Source organism: Oncorhynchus mykiss, chromosome 5 (assembly GCF_013265735.2).
Source record: "Oncorhynchus mykiss isolate Arlee chromosome 5, USDA_OmykA_1.1, whole genome shotgun sequence".
NCBI lineage: Eukaryota > Metazoa > Chordata > Actinopteri > Salmoniformes > Salmonidae > Oncorhynchus > Oncorhynchus mykiss.
Genome location: NC_048569.1, coordinates 26,295,563 through 26,310,610, shown reverse-complemented (window position 1 = coordinate 26,310,610; position 15,048 = coordinate 26,295,563). Strand labels below are relative to the sequence as shown.

Below are 15,048 nucleotides of genomic sequence, written 5' to 3'. Positions count from 1 at the left end.
ACAGAGTAACTATGTCTGGTAAGGGGTGTCTATTTGATAATAACTGCTGGTGTGCAATGTCTAATATAAAAGACGTCTCGAGATGTTGCTCACCTGAGGTAGAATTCCTTATGATAAGCTGTAGACTACATTACCTACCAAGAGAGTTCTCATCTATATTACTCGCAGCTGTCTATTTACCACCACAAACCGATGCTGGCACTAAGACCGCACTCAACAAGCAGTATAAGGCCATTTAAAAAAAAATGTAACCTTTATTTAACTAGGCCTTTATATACCGATTTCCGATTCTTATGAAAACTTGAAATCGCCCCGATTTATCGGCCATTCCGATTACTCGGTCAACCTCTAGTTTGGAGTGGCCCAGACTGGGCAAGGAGAACGCGTGGGTCTGGGAGGACATCTGTGATTGTGAGAGAGGGCGCAGCCTGCTGACCATTGTAGGAAGCATAAGCTGCAATACAGATGTATTACTAAAACTATCACCAGAGTAATAATAGGAGTAGCAGTTTACATAACCTGGACCCAGGGGTAAACATAACATAGTAAAACTAAATCCAGGACTATCCATTTAGTATATGTTACGTTTCGTATAGTATATTAATTTGTGGATATCCATCATCCATTTTGTATGATACTTTACAAATAGCATTTTTTTGTGGCTAACGTTAGCTAGGCTATGAGTTAGAGGATAAGGTAGGGTTAATGTTAGCTAACATGCTAAGTAGTTGCAAAGCAGCAAAAAAGTTATGTATTTGAGATGTTCCTAACTTTCTAAAACGCTGAAGTTGTCCATGAGATTTGAACACTCAGCCTTTGGGTTGATAGACGTTCGCATTATATGCCCACCCATCCACTCTCCCCTGAAAGAAAAGGATTTTATCAGTCTCCAAACCTCACAATAAAGCAGTAAAACAAGTAGGCTACTGAACTTAAATGAAAAACTGAGATCATGATTCTTAATTTATTGACAAGATCAAGTTGCTTCAGCTCTCAAAGAATCTTCACAAAATACAAAGTACATTAGAATCTGATACCATGTTACCAGCATTAATCACTTTGGCACTTTTAGGAGCTTCAGCTATTCCTATCAACATTTCCAAAAGGCAAATAATATTTCCAGAATAAATATAAAAAGTCAACTTATGTTTAATGTCTCATGGCGCTTTCCTCTCTGAGTGGAGAGTAATGGTCATAGATGCCATAGATGTATACAGGTAGACTTTGCCTTGAATACACATGTATATAGATGGCAATGTTGGAATAAGATTTAAAATGTGAGCAGCAACAATGACCGGTCTACTACACTGTTAACTGTTTGGAATACACTCATGACAAAACACTGTTTTTCTTTACAAACCATTCCCATGTTCACACAGGGATCCTTGGAATATAACCCACTTTTACACCTTAAAATTATATATTACACATGAAACCCATGCAAAAATTATTCAACATCTGGCAGATAAAATTGAGACTCAGGAATGAATGATAAAATACGCAGATGTGAGTGACTGCATTTGACCATACAAATATAAACGTTATGGCTGTTATGGCTGTATGGTACACACAGACACATTCATGCCTAGGTAATCTCACACTGCAAAAATAAAGATAGAAAGAGAAAAAGAAAACAATGGAACAGTCTGATGTTTTTAAACGGTCCACACAGACATTCATACAAAGGCTGTTTGCAATGAGACACCAAACAGACAAAACACAGACATACACTGTTTAGTGTGCTGTGAGCTGTTTGAGGAGCAGTCCCTGGGTGTGGCCCCACCATGACAATAGCTCTAGTAGGAAGATGCACAGTACCAAAGTGCATGGCATTATAAGACTCTGGTGGCAGTGGTGAAGACAGGAAGAGTACAAACCTAGAGCTAAAACCATCCGATAAAGACCTAGAAGAGGCATTGGTGTGAACTTAAAGGTAGACTCAGCGTTTTAAAGTTGCAACGAGCAGCTTCGCAGATATTGAGTTAACTGCAATGCAAGACCTTCTTCTCACACAGTATCTGCATATCATGCGCTGGTGTGCTTCACACTGCTACAACATGGTAGCTACGGGTCCAAAACAGCAGAGAAGTTTAGTTTGGCACTTAAACGGTCTTAGTTGTTACGGATATCGGCCAGATATGATGTTTACTTCGTGTATCGCCGAGTCTACCTTTAATAATAACCAATTGACATTTGAAAAATGGAATATGCAAGACTAAGGTCGATACAAGGTCTTGATTCGGTAGTGTAGTAACGATCACACACATTCAAGTATTTTTCACTCTTAAAATTCCCTGATTTACCAGTACAAAATAAATAAGACTGAAGTCATCAGTTCACCGAAATTGGCCCCTTATCGAAAATCATTATAGTTTGTTATTCTTGTGAGAGATAACGCATCCCTTCAAACAGCACTACTTGCCACAATGTGGAAATTAACACACATCATTGTATTGACAGGACACCATCTTGGTACAGGGGACAATAAAGAAATCCCCTCATCATTGCAGTAGCTCAACACATTCTAGCCTACAGTACAGAGACTCAAACACAAGGCTTCAGACAAAGGTGCCCTATATCAGCCTAATATCCCCTCCTCTGCTTACCTCAGCTATTTCTCTGAAATGTGCACATCATGAATTCTCTTACAAGCATCTGACTAAATCTATGTCATCACCACAATACAACTGGGGATGAGGCTACAGTAGCAAGGTAAGACTAACAAGCTGTTTGTGTAGCACTACCCCTGCCCAATGCCCATCCCTTCCTATACATGAATACATACTGCAGTCCCAATAACGATTAACTATAAGAGAAGGGAGAGTGAGTGAGTCAGTGGGATTGACTGTCATACTAAGCTCCCCTCTTGGTTAAAACGATCAATTCAGTCCAGTCCCGAGCGTGCGGCAAGGCAGTGAGGGCTCTCTCTTGGCACAGCAACATGCCTGTAGACACTGACCAGGGATCAGTGCTGGGGAGCCCAGGGCTTGTGGTCAGTGGGAGGGGGTTGAGGAACCCGACTGTCCTGAGATCCGGGGTCTGTATTGGGGTCGTTGGGGCTGTGGGAGGGGGACGAGGCAGCAGTCTGTCCATAAGAACACAGCACATCGCCTCCAGGTGTTAAGCAGCTGTCTCCTTGCTGTCTGTACTCCTCTTCCTCCAACACCACCTCTCCCTTCTCCAGGACAAACTTCAGGGTGGGGCCTCTGGCGTCCCCCTCCTCTAGCTCCCCCTCTTCTGCCAGGCGGAACTTGATGTTCATCTTCCCCAGGGGCTTATCTGCTTTGTCTGGAGTAGTGATCAGAGAGAGAACAAGAAAGAGAAAGATGAGGACAGAGGGAGCGAAGAAGACAGTGTAATCTGTTACACCTCAAACATGTAGCATTTAAGTTACAGAAGTGTTTTTGTCATTGAACCCCAAAAAACGATACTAAAGTTCAGAATGAAACATGAGTGAGGTTTTTGGGCTGTTTGACCTTTGCTAAATTTAGAACCCTTCATCCTCATAATGAACCCCCATATCCAGGCCGCCACTTTTTACATTTTATTTATTACATTTTACTCTTTATTTAGACTGTTGGCGACAGATGAGGAGACAAGCAAATTGGAGAACAGCAGGAAGCATAGATGCGGTAATTGAACCCTGGTCTTCGGTGGGGAGCATTATATTTGACTGACCGCTAGACCACAGGCCCCCTCTCTTACCTAGCTGTCTCTCCTTGGGCAGCATCAGTACATCTACGTTGCTGTGATCCTCCAGAGCAGAGGTGAGCAGCGCCCCCTCCTGGCTGAACAGGAAAACCAGAGGGATGGTGATGTCAGCCGTGGGCCCTCCATCTCCCACCATCTGGAACAGGGGCGTCTCTGCACTGTTACTCCCTTCCCGGTGGTCTAGGAGGGACGGTGAAACATGGGAAATTGAGTTTTGTATCGATGCAATCCAATGTTAATTGTTGCCTAGACTTTACTACACTCAATTCTTGAGAAAACCCCCCACTAATATTGCAGTTAGCCATGACAGCATTTATAATAGAATGCTTGTGACCACACACATAAATATTGCACTTGGGGAAAAGACATCTGTAAGTAGAAATAGAATTAAACAAACAGGCATTCTATTTTTGCTCTATTATAGTGGCCACTATGGTAGACATCGATCAAGTGCACAAGGCTACATGTGTGCAAAAATAACGTTCAATGAGTAAAAAAAATGACAATCACCCTCACTCACACATACTGTCAAGTTCAACACAACATTGAACAATATCTTTGGGCTACACAGTACATTATTACATTGTACACTTTCTGCCTGTGGACATCTGTTCTACAATGTGCCAGCAGAGCATGATACCCGTTGGCATAATGGATCTCTTTCAGGCAGAGAGTACACCTGGCATACCCCTTTTATCCACTGTATTGAGAAAGAGGGAAAGTGTTGTGTTCCTTTTTATTTATTTAACTAGGCAAGTCAGTTAAGAACAAATTCTTATTTACAATGACGGTCTACCAATAGGCAAAAGGCATCCTGCTGTGACTGGGATAAAAAAAGATCTATCTATAAATAAATACTATATAAATATAGGACGAAACACACATCACAACAAGAGAGACAACACAACACTACATAAAGAGAGACCTAAGGTAACAACATACCAAGGCAGCAACACAGCATGGTAGCAACAACATGGTAGCACCGAGGTAAAGACAGTTTCAAGTTGGATATTCAACGGATATTCGCGCTTTCAAACCTTAATAGCTTTCAAACCACTTGAGCCACAGACTCCAAATAAGTGTCATTATGTTGGAACACAATATTGCACAGGTCTTATTTTCACGATTTGGACATTAATTCACTTTCCAAAGCTAATAAACATATGGAAATGTGAGCAGCATTTTGTATTCCTAGTTGAATTAGTTAGGGAGCGTAAACTAAGCACAAACTCTAATTTCATGTGACCTAATGACTTCAAACAAGGTTCAGAATGTCCACTGACTACCCTTCTATATTGCACACCTTTTTGTTTGTCCATTTTCATCTCACAAGATTTTACATTAATTTTTCAAAATGTAAAATTTCAATAGCTCCTTGGTCATGTGACCTAGTGACTTCAAACATGGTGCAGAATGTACCCTTCTATAGTACACTCTTGTTTGTGTACTGTAAAATCACACGGTGTAATGTACATTTTTCATAGTTTTAAATTTCAATAGCTCCTTGGTCATGTCAATTACACACCTAATTAGCGTGCAGTGGATATACACCCATATTGCATAACCTCTAGTTATGCCTCTTCTATATTGTTGTAAATTAATATTAGTTTGACAATTAGGGGGTTCAGTCCAGTGTTGTGTGTACCCCTTTCTTTAATATTTATCTATAATAAATTGGTAGTTCTAAGTACTTATTTTCCCATTTTTTATTTTTCCCACAGTATTTAACTGCAGTACACAATAGGAGAGAGACAGGTATCTCCTTTCGTCATTAATATCAACCACTATAATCTAGTAGTAGAGTTAATTTCCTTTATGCCCCATTCTACACATAGCCTAAATTATAGGCACTGAACCATTTACAGGACAATAATAAAAGTAGCATATAGGATCCAACCCTATCGCAGAGTGAATAAATGTAGAGCGTGTGTAGACTAAGGAAAAAACAATTAAGTGACAGTTTCATCAGTACGTGCTGAAAGAAAGTCATATCACAAAGATCACAGATGACAGTGCCCACCAAAATCTATGACAATGGAGAATGAATTGTAAGCACCAAAGTGTGTTTGTCAAAATAATATCTGAAAATGTCAGTTGTTGAACATAATACTTCTATTTGCAATAACAATTTATGATATATGCAGTTGAGGAATATTCCATGTACCAACACTACATGTAGGATGGACATTCCCACAGACAGTATTTTTTACATTTATTTGATTTTTTATTTCACCTTTATTTAACCAGGTAGGCCAGTTGAGAACAAGTTCTCATTTACAACTGCGACGTGGCCAAGATAAAGCAAAGCAGTGTGACAAACAACAACACAGAGTTACACATGGAGTAAACATGCAAATTAAGTAAGATTAGGGAGGTAAGGCAATAAATAGGCCATAGAGGCGAAATAATTACAATTTCGCAAATAAACACTGGAGTGATAGATGTGCAAGTAGAGATACTGTGCAAACCAGACACCTAGGTATTTGTAGTTGTCCACATATTCTAAGTCAGAACCGTCCAGAGTAGTGATGCTAGGCAGGCGGGCAGGTGAGGGCAGGGATCGGTTGAAGAGCATGCATTTAGTTTTACTTGCATTTAAGAGCAGTTGCAGTATTTTTATTTTTGGGAAAAATAACATTCCCGTTGTTAGGACAAGATGCTAGAATATACATATAATTGACAGCTTAGGATAGAAAACACTAAAGTTTCCAAAACGGTTAAAATATTGTGAGAATAACAGAACTGATATTGCAGGCGAAAGCCTGAGAAAAAGCCAATCCAGAAGTGCCTCATGTTTTGAAAGCGCTGCATTCCAATGCGTCCCTATTGAGCAGTGAATGGGCTATCAACCAGATTACTTTTTCTCCGTATTCCCCAAGGTGTCTACAGCATTGTGACGTAGTTTTACGCATTTATGTTGAAGAATACCCGTAAGCGGCTACATTGCGCAACTGGTCACCTGATGGCTCCCAGAGGGATTCTCGTGTAAAATACAGAGGTAGCCATTATTCCAATCGGTCCTACTGAAAAACCAATTGTCCCGGTGGAAATATTATCGAATAGATATTTGAAAAACACTGAGGATTGATTCTAAACAACGTTTGCCATGTTTCTGTCGATATTATGGAGCTAATTTTGAATATTTTTCGCCGTTTCCGTGAACTTGAAGAACAAACGGAGCTATTTCGCCTACAAAAATAATATTTTTGGAAAAAAGGAACATTGGCTATCTAACTGGGAGTCTCGTGAGTGAAAACATCCGAAGCTCATCAAAGGTAAATTATTTAATTTGATTGCTTTTCTGATTTCCGTGACCAAGTTACCTGCTGCTAGCTGGACAAAATGCTATACTAGGCTATCGATAAACTTATACAAATGCTTGTATAATGGGGATGGGGAGTTACTCGAGATTTTAAGAGCAGTTGGAGGCCAAGGAAGGAGAGTTGAATGGTTAGTTAACACAGTGTCCAAAGAAGGGCCAGAAGTATACAGAATGGTGTCGTCTTCATAGAAGTGGATCAGAGAACCACCAGACACAAGAGCGACATTGATGTATACAGAGAAAAGAGTCGACCCGAGAATTGAACCTTGTGGCACCCCCATAGAGACTGCCGAAGGTCCGGACAACAGGCCCTCCGATTTGACACAATGAACTATCTGAGAAGTAGTTGGTGAACCAGGCGAGGCAGTCTTTTGAGAAACCAAGGCTGTTGAGTCTGCCGATAAGTTTTTAACTTCCCTGAAAAGTTGCATATCGCGGGGGCTTTTCGATGCTAATGCAATACGCCACAGGATGTTTTTGTGCTGGTCAAGGGCAGTCAGGTCTGGAGTGAACCAATGACTATATCTGTTCCTGGTTCTACATTTTTTGAACGGGGCATGCTTATTTAAGATTGTGAGGAAAGCACTTTTAAAGAATAACCAGGCATACTCTACTGACGGAATCTGCTCGCTGAAGTGTTTTAGGGAGCGTTTGACTATAAAAGGGGTGGTCGTTTGACCGCGGACCCATTACGGACGCAGGCAATGATCGCTGAGATCCTGGTTGAAGACAGCAGAGGTGTATTTAGAGGACAGATTGGTCAGGATGATATCTATGAGGGTGCCCGAGTTTACGGATTTGGGGTTGTACCTGGTAGGTTCCCTGATTATTTGGGTGAGATTGAGGGCATCTAGCTTAGATTGTAGGATGGCCGGGGTGTTAAGCATAACCCAGTTTAGGTCACCTAACAGTACAAACTCTGAAGATAAATGGGGGGCAATTAATTCACATATGGTGTCCAGGGCGCAGCTGGGGGCTGAGGGGGGTCTGTAACAAGTGGCAACAGTGAGAGACTTATTTCTGGAAAGGTGGATTTTTAAAAGTAGAAGCTCGAACTGTTTGGGCACAGACCTGGATAGCATTACAGAACTCTGCAGTAGATTGCAACTCCACCCCCTTTGGGAGTTCTGTCTTGGGAGAAAATGTATACACATACATAAGAGGCATTTTTCAGCTATGATTTTACCATTCAGAATCCAGAATGGATATGACAATGGGGCCAGCACAAGACGTAATACACCTTTACAACAATCTACTTTTTGATCTTCACTTCTTATCAGGTAAACTGCTACTATGTGTCAAGAAAATATCCCCTGTTAGGACTTAATGTACTCCAGTAAAAAAAGGGCTGATTTAGATTAAAAACTATTGCCCCAGGCCTCCCGGGTGGCGCAGTGGTCTAGGGCACTGCATCGCAGTGCTAGCTGTGCCACCAGAGACTGGGTTCGAGCCCAGGCTCTGTCGCAGCCGGCCGCGACCAGGAGGTCCATGGGGCGACCCACAAATGGCCTAGCGTCGTCCGGGTTAGGGAGGGTTTGGCTGGTAGGGATATCCTTGTCTCATCTTGCACTAGCGACTCCTGTGGCAGGCCGGGCGCAGTGCACACAGGTTGAGACCTGAATTTGAATGCAGCGTGTTCCGATTCCTCCTTCTCTTTCTGTCCAGCAGGGTCAACCAAAAACACTTGGCCTGATGGTTCATGCAGATACTGGGGAAGCAATATAGAAATGTATTGATCCCTTAAATGATTTTACATCAGCTGATGTAAGAAGGGCTTTATAAATATATGTGATTTGATACAAACATTATTGGGCACAGTCAACAGCAAAGGTCAAGAAGGTAGGGACAACAATACATCACACAAAGCAGCCACAAGTGTCTCAGTGATTGAGTCTTTGAATGAAGAGATGGAGAAAAAACTGTTCAGTTTGAGTGTTTTTTGCAGCTCGTTCCAGTCGCTAGCTGCAGCGAACTGAAAAGAGGAGCCATTCACATTTTGAAAAACAACCACATACTGTAGAGGGAAAAAATAGTTAACAGATCGTGGTTAGTTCGTTAGCTAGTTAACTAGTTTCACACAGATTGCCAGGGTCCAGTAAGCAACTAACGCGTTATAACTTGAGGAACGACAAAGAGCCGTATACCAGTTAATACTAGAGCGAATTGGTTAGGTTAATAATGATAGCTAATCTGATGTTGTAACGTTAGCTAGCTAATGTTGGCTGTCACACGATAAACTCAATTATTTGATCAGTTAAATTGGCTAATATTGCTCAACATTACTCTGGCTAACGGAGACTTCGATCCAGCTAGCAAGATACTTAACAATGCTAATACTTGTTCCACCACACGTTCTCTCCCTCACCAAACTTTCCAAATGTTTTTCACTTGACCACCACTGATGCTGTAACTAGTCAATTGGCCGTCTCCTCTTTCTTCAGTCATGGTGCGCTGCATTCTGTCGTTATGTGAACGATTGGCTGAGCCTACGGCCACTAGTATTGCTCCAAACGCGCATCTCTCGTTCGCTTACAGTCAGTAGTGATCCAACCCCCCCTCTCCAAAACTTTTGTCATCAGATCTACACGTAGGTCACCTATTTTGGATTCAAAACGAAAGGTGACTAGTTTGCATCCCTGAGGGAAGGCTTGTGAGTGACATGAATGAAAAAAGGAATGGCATATCAATCAAAGCCTGTTAGGGGACTAACTTAGAAGGGTAAACACAGAACTACTGTAAACTCACACAAAAAAGCGAGTGATTGTAAGTAGTTACAGTAGACAGTAGTGCACTAACAATGCAGACCAACATGGCCTTCTCAAACTAGGTTAAGCCCCACTAAACTCTTTCCCTAAGCTCCTGACTCTTACAGCATAGTAACAGGCTGTGTCCTGATATTATGGACTGTGTAGGTGTAATATGAGAGAGAGAGGCAGAATTGGTGTGTCTTTTTCCCTCACCTATGAAGATGACTCCGATAGCCCCCGCCTCCTGTAGCCTACGGGCCTTGGCAGCAAACATGCAGTCGCCACGCAGTGCAAGGGCAATGTGCCCACTCAGCTCCTGAGCATTCTCTATGGGCCCACACGCTGTGTAGGGAGAGGTCTTCACGATGCTGCCCTTCACCTGGGAGAGGAACATGGCGTGTGTGAGAGAGAAGGGAGGAGAGATTCCTGTAAATATACATACAGTAGTGACACATGCAGACATCCAAAGAGCTCCAGAAATATACAAAACGAATGCTGACATGGGTAAATATTTAAATTTGAGTCTTTGGGTGATACATTTAAGAGGATTAGGAGGTGCATGCCTGTCTTTTATCAATATTCTGAGTGACATATAAAGCAAATACAAATAAATGCAAGATTCAAGAAAGCTCACCCCGTGCTCCTGCTTGATTAGGTCCATTCCAAACTTGGCTGGTCCAGCAGTCAGGACCATTCTACCCAGATACGGGGGGGATATGAGCTGAACGATGAGGGGCACTACTTCCTCCTCTGGGGTCTGGGTCACCTCTGCCACCAGTTTCACCCTGTAAACACCTTCATGTGCCTCATTAAAAGAAAGACATTGGTGAAATGAATTACACAGGAGCATGAGGGAAACAGGGTAATGTTGCCCTGCTAAGCAAGAGGGACAATAGAATGCTAGGTCACATCCCAAATTGCACCCTATTCCCTATATTGTGCACTATTTTTGACCATGGCCCATAGGGTTCTGGTCACAAGTAGTGCACTGCATAGGAAAAAGGGTGCCATTTGGGATGCACACTTAGAGGCAATAGAGTGCTATAGATAAATAAGCTGCTCAATCATCTTACCCCATGTGTCTCTGTTGCCCCAGCTTCATTCAGTGGGGTGAGGGAGATGCCCATGCTCCTCAAAAACTCCACTGGCTCCATACCGTGGTCGTGAAGTGGCAGCTCGATGCCCCTGCAAACACACACACACACACAATCATCAGATAGGGAGTTTGATTAAGATTAACATGGGTAGACCCCGGGCAAAAGCGGTGAGGGAGGCCCCTCTCAAATCAAATAGTCATATGTGCTGCCTGGTCATATTGTCAACAAGGCAGCATGGTGCAATGTTCAGAAACATACAAAATGTATTTTACATAAGGTATGTTAGAATTTTCCAAACTAGTTTTCCTCAAGGCGGCAGATAAAGCACACATGTTTTTTTTAATCAGGGGAGCATGTGAAAACTCGGAATCCTTAGTCATTACTCCACATTAGGGTTGGATAGGTTACTTTCTAAAATGTAATCCGTTAGTTCCTAGTTACCTGTCCAGAATTGTAATCAGTAACGTAACTTTTGGATTACCCAAACTCTAATCTAATCTGATTACTTTCAGTTACTTTCCCCTTAAAAATGAAAGATTCACCCATTTTTAACATTATATTGTTTTTTTCCCATCTCTTAGCAATGTATCGATTTCCGGGATCATTACTCTGTATCTGAGCTATTGCCGTTGAAGAAGGCCGACATTTGGCTGGTATGATGCATTTATAACTAACTCAAGATGGTTCATCTGTGTCGTTTACAGTGGGAGCAAATGAAGCAGTGGGCAGAACAAGCACGAGCTAGTGATATCCTATTGGCGCGTTGTAGAATTTATTTGCATATTTCCATTAGCGAACGTCTCCTCTGAAGTGCGCATGTGCACAAACTTAATTCAACCTTGCACTCCTAAACAATGTCATTTTCTACAAAGTCTATAAAAAACAAAAAACTTAGTGCACTGTGTTCAGATTCTAGCTTTGGGAACAGAAATGTATTGAGATTTTGCACTGAATCGTCCCAGTTTCACCTAGTTCCATCCTCTCCTACTACTGGACTTCCTCTCACTACCATATTTGGTGGTGATAAAACGTTCTAAACGGACGCTTCAGTTTTATAGCCCCTGTGACGTGTCTGGATTACCCAGCCTGTGACGTGTCTGGATTACCCAGCCTGTGACGTGTCTGGATTACCCAGCCTGTGACGTGTCTGGATTACCCAGCCTGTGACGTGTCTGGATTACCCAGCCTGTGACGTGTCTGGATTACCCAGCCTGTGACGTGTCTGGATTACCCAGCCTGTGACGTGTCTGGATTACCCAGCCTGTGACGTGTCTGGATTACCCAGCCTGTGACGTGTCTGGATTACCCAGCCTGTGACGTGTCTGGATTACCCAGCCTGTGACGTGTCTGGATTACCCAGCCTGTTACGTGTCTGGATTATAATAACAACAACATTAATCATTTGTTCACAGAAGATATTGTGGTCACATAATGTTATTTAACACTGTAAATTGTAGGAATGTGTGGTTTTGGGTGGAATTTTCCTTTAAGAGGTAATAAAGCCAAAAATGAATATTACCAATTGAACTTCATCTATAGTAGGATAAATCAATGTTAGAGTTTACATAGCTGGCCATAAATGGATGTTTCATTTTCCTTTATGTGTTGGTTATGTAGGCTTCTTAACCCATAATTTTCTACTACATATGATAATGCCATATCTTTACATTTCCAGTCCTCAATTTAATATCCCTTGATCCACAAAAAAGGACTTGGAAATATGAAATATAGATTACCCAAATTGTTTTACCTGAGCATAACCCAACAACTAAGGATTTATAAGCCTACTCTGTTGTTTATGATTTTGTTGTCATGGAGGATTGATTGGGCTCATTGCTTAGAGTAAAAAAAAGAAAAAGCTGCTCTCACGGAATGGCTCGCTTTGAGAACTACAGAAAAGTGCCATTTGCATGTGAAAATGTAATGCCATATGTTGCATTTGCTATTGGCCTTTTGTCTGTTTTTTATGGTGACACTTTCATATCTCGATAATATGTTTAAAGTCTATCAAAAGTGTGAGAGTTTAATCATGTGTCTGTTAGGTCTTTGGATTGTTTTTATCAGCACAAATTAGATTGAGCAATAAAAGCCCCACTCTTCTTAAATAAAACTACTTTAACATTATGGACTGGAGCACAATATACCAGGGAGAAGTATAGAACAGAGGAACTCCCTCAAACTTCTATTCCAAAGGCTGTAAAGCACACTATGAAGCTGTTGCAAGAGAGCATTTTTCATTGGCTGTCCACTGGTTGCAAAAACAATGATTGATAGGTAGTTAAACTCATTCAATTCATCCATTATACGTGTTAAAATACACATGGCCTACACATTTGTGAACAGCCATCCACATCAACCACAATCCATCCGTAAGGTGCAAATAGCTAAATGAGAGAGCAGCAGTGTGATTCACATCAATGCTCTATGTACAGTAGATATCAATAATAAGTGATATCAGTATCGCCAGTAGGCTACACCACTGATGTCATCCTTACCTCCAAGCGTTTATTCAAGTTGTATAATTTTTGGATGCCGGGGTTAACACAAAGGATGTAACAGAAGGAAAATTGAAAGAAGAAAAAAATCTATCTTCGTGAATGTGCAGCTACAGTGCCTTGCGAAAGTATTCGGCCCCCTTGAACTTTGCGACCTTTTGTCACATTTCAGGCTTCAAATATAAAGATATAAAACTGTATTTTTTTGTGAAGAATCAACAACAAGTGGGACACAAGCATGAAGTGGAACGACATTTATTGGATATCTCAAACTTTTTTAACAAATCAAAAACTGAAAAATTGGGCGTGCAAAATTTTTCAGCCCCCTTTACTTTCAGTGCAGCAAACTCTCTCCAGAAGTTCAGTGAGGATCTCTGAATGATCCAATGTTGACCTAAATGACTAATGATGATAAATACAATCCACCTGTGTGTAATCAAGTCTCCGTATAAATGCACCTGCACTGTGATAGTCTCAGAGGTCCGTAAAATGCGCAGAGAGCATCATGAAGAACAAGGAACACACCAGGCAGGTCCGAGATACTGTTGTGAAGACGTTTAAAGCCGGATTTGGATACAAAAAGATTTCCCAAGCTTTAAACATCCCAAGGAGCACTGTGCAAGCGATAATATTGAAATGGAAGGAGTATCAGACCACTGCAAATCTACCAAGACCTGGCCGTCCCTCTAAACTTTCAGCTCATACCAGGAGAAGACTGATCAGAGATGCAGCCAAGAGGCCCATGATCACTCTTTTATGAACTGCAGAGATCTACAGCTGAGGTGGGAGACTCTGTCCATAGGACAACAATCAGTCATATATTGCACAAATCTGGCCTTTATGGAAGAGTGGCAAGAAGAAAGGAATTTCTTAAAGATATCCATAAAAAGTGTTGTTTAAAGTTTGCCACAAGCCACCTGGGAGACACACCAAACATGTGGAAGAAGGTGCTCTGGTCAGATGAAACCAAAATTTAAATTTTTGGCAACAATGCAAAACGTTATGTTTGGCGTAAAAGCAACACAGCTCATCACGCTGAACACACGCTCATCACACCATCCCCACTGTCAAACATGGTGGTGGCAGCATCATGGTTTGGGCCTGCTTTTCTTCAGCAGGGACAGGGAAGATGGTTAAAATTGATGGGAAGATGGATGGAGCCAAATACAGGACCATTCTGGAAGAAAACCTGATGGAGTCTGCAAAAGACCTGAGACTCTGACGGAGATTTGTCTTCCAACAAGACAATGATCCAAAACATAAAGCAAAATCTACAATGGAATGGTTCAATAATAAACATATCCAGGTGTTAGAATGGCCAAGTCAAAGTCCAGACCTGAATCCAATCGAGAATCTTTGGAAAGAACTGAAAACTGCTGTTCACAAATGCTCTCCATCCAACCTCACTGAGCTCGAGCTGTTTTGCAAGGAGGAATGGGAAAAAATTTCAGTCTCTCGATGTGCAAAACTGATAGAGACATACCCCAAGCGACTTACAGCTGTAATCGCAGCAAAAGGTGGCGCTACAAAGTATTAACTTAAGGGGGCTGAATAATTTTGCACGCCCAATTTTTCAGTTTTTGATTTGTTAAAAAAGTTTGAAATATCCAATAAATGTCGTTCCACTTCATGATTGTGTCCCACTTGTTGTTGATTCTTCACAAAAAAATACAGTT

General features: G+C 41.5%; 1 protein-coding gene across 2 annotated transcripts in view; it reads right to left on the bottom strand.

Annotated features, from left to right (window-relative positions):
• Positions 1-939: 939 nt before the first annotated feature.
• The window catches only part of LOC110523505 (ER degradation-enhancing alpha-mannosidase-like protein 3), a 24,465-nt gene continuing 10,356 nt past the window's right edge, over positions 940-15,048 (bottom strand). Inside the window, exons 16-20 of one of the 2 annotated variants that reach the window (XM_021602255.2) lie at positions 10,854-10,965; positions 10,415-10,585; positions 9,994-10,159; positions 3,706-3,891; positions 940-3,288 (exon numbers count right to left, since the gene is read on the bottom strand). In XM_021602255.2, the coding sequence (XP_021457930.2) occupies positions 2,966-3,288; positions 3,706-3,891; positions 9,994-10,159; positions 10,415-10,585; positions 10,854-10,965 (958 nt within the window). In that variant the 3' untranslated portion in view covers positions 940-2,965. The remainder of the gene's footprint in view (positions 3,289-3,705; positions 3,892-9,993; positions 10,160-10,414; positions 10,586-10,853; positions 10,966-15,048) is intronic. The other variant, XM_036977144.1, reaches the window with a different exon arrangement.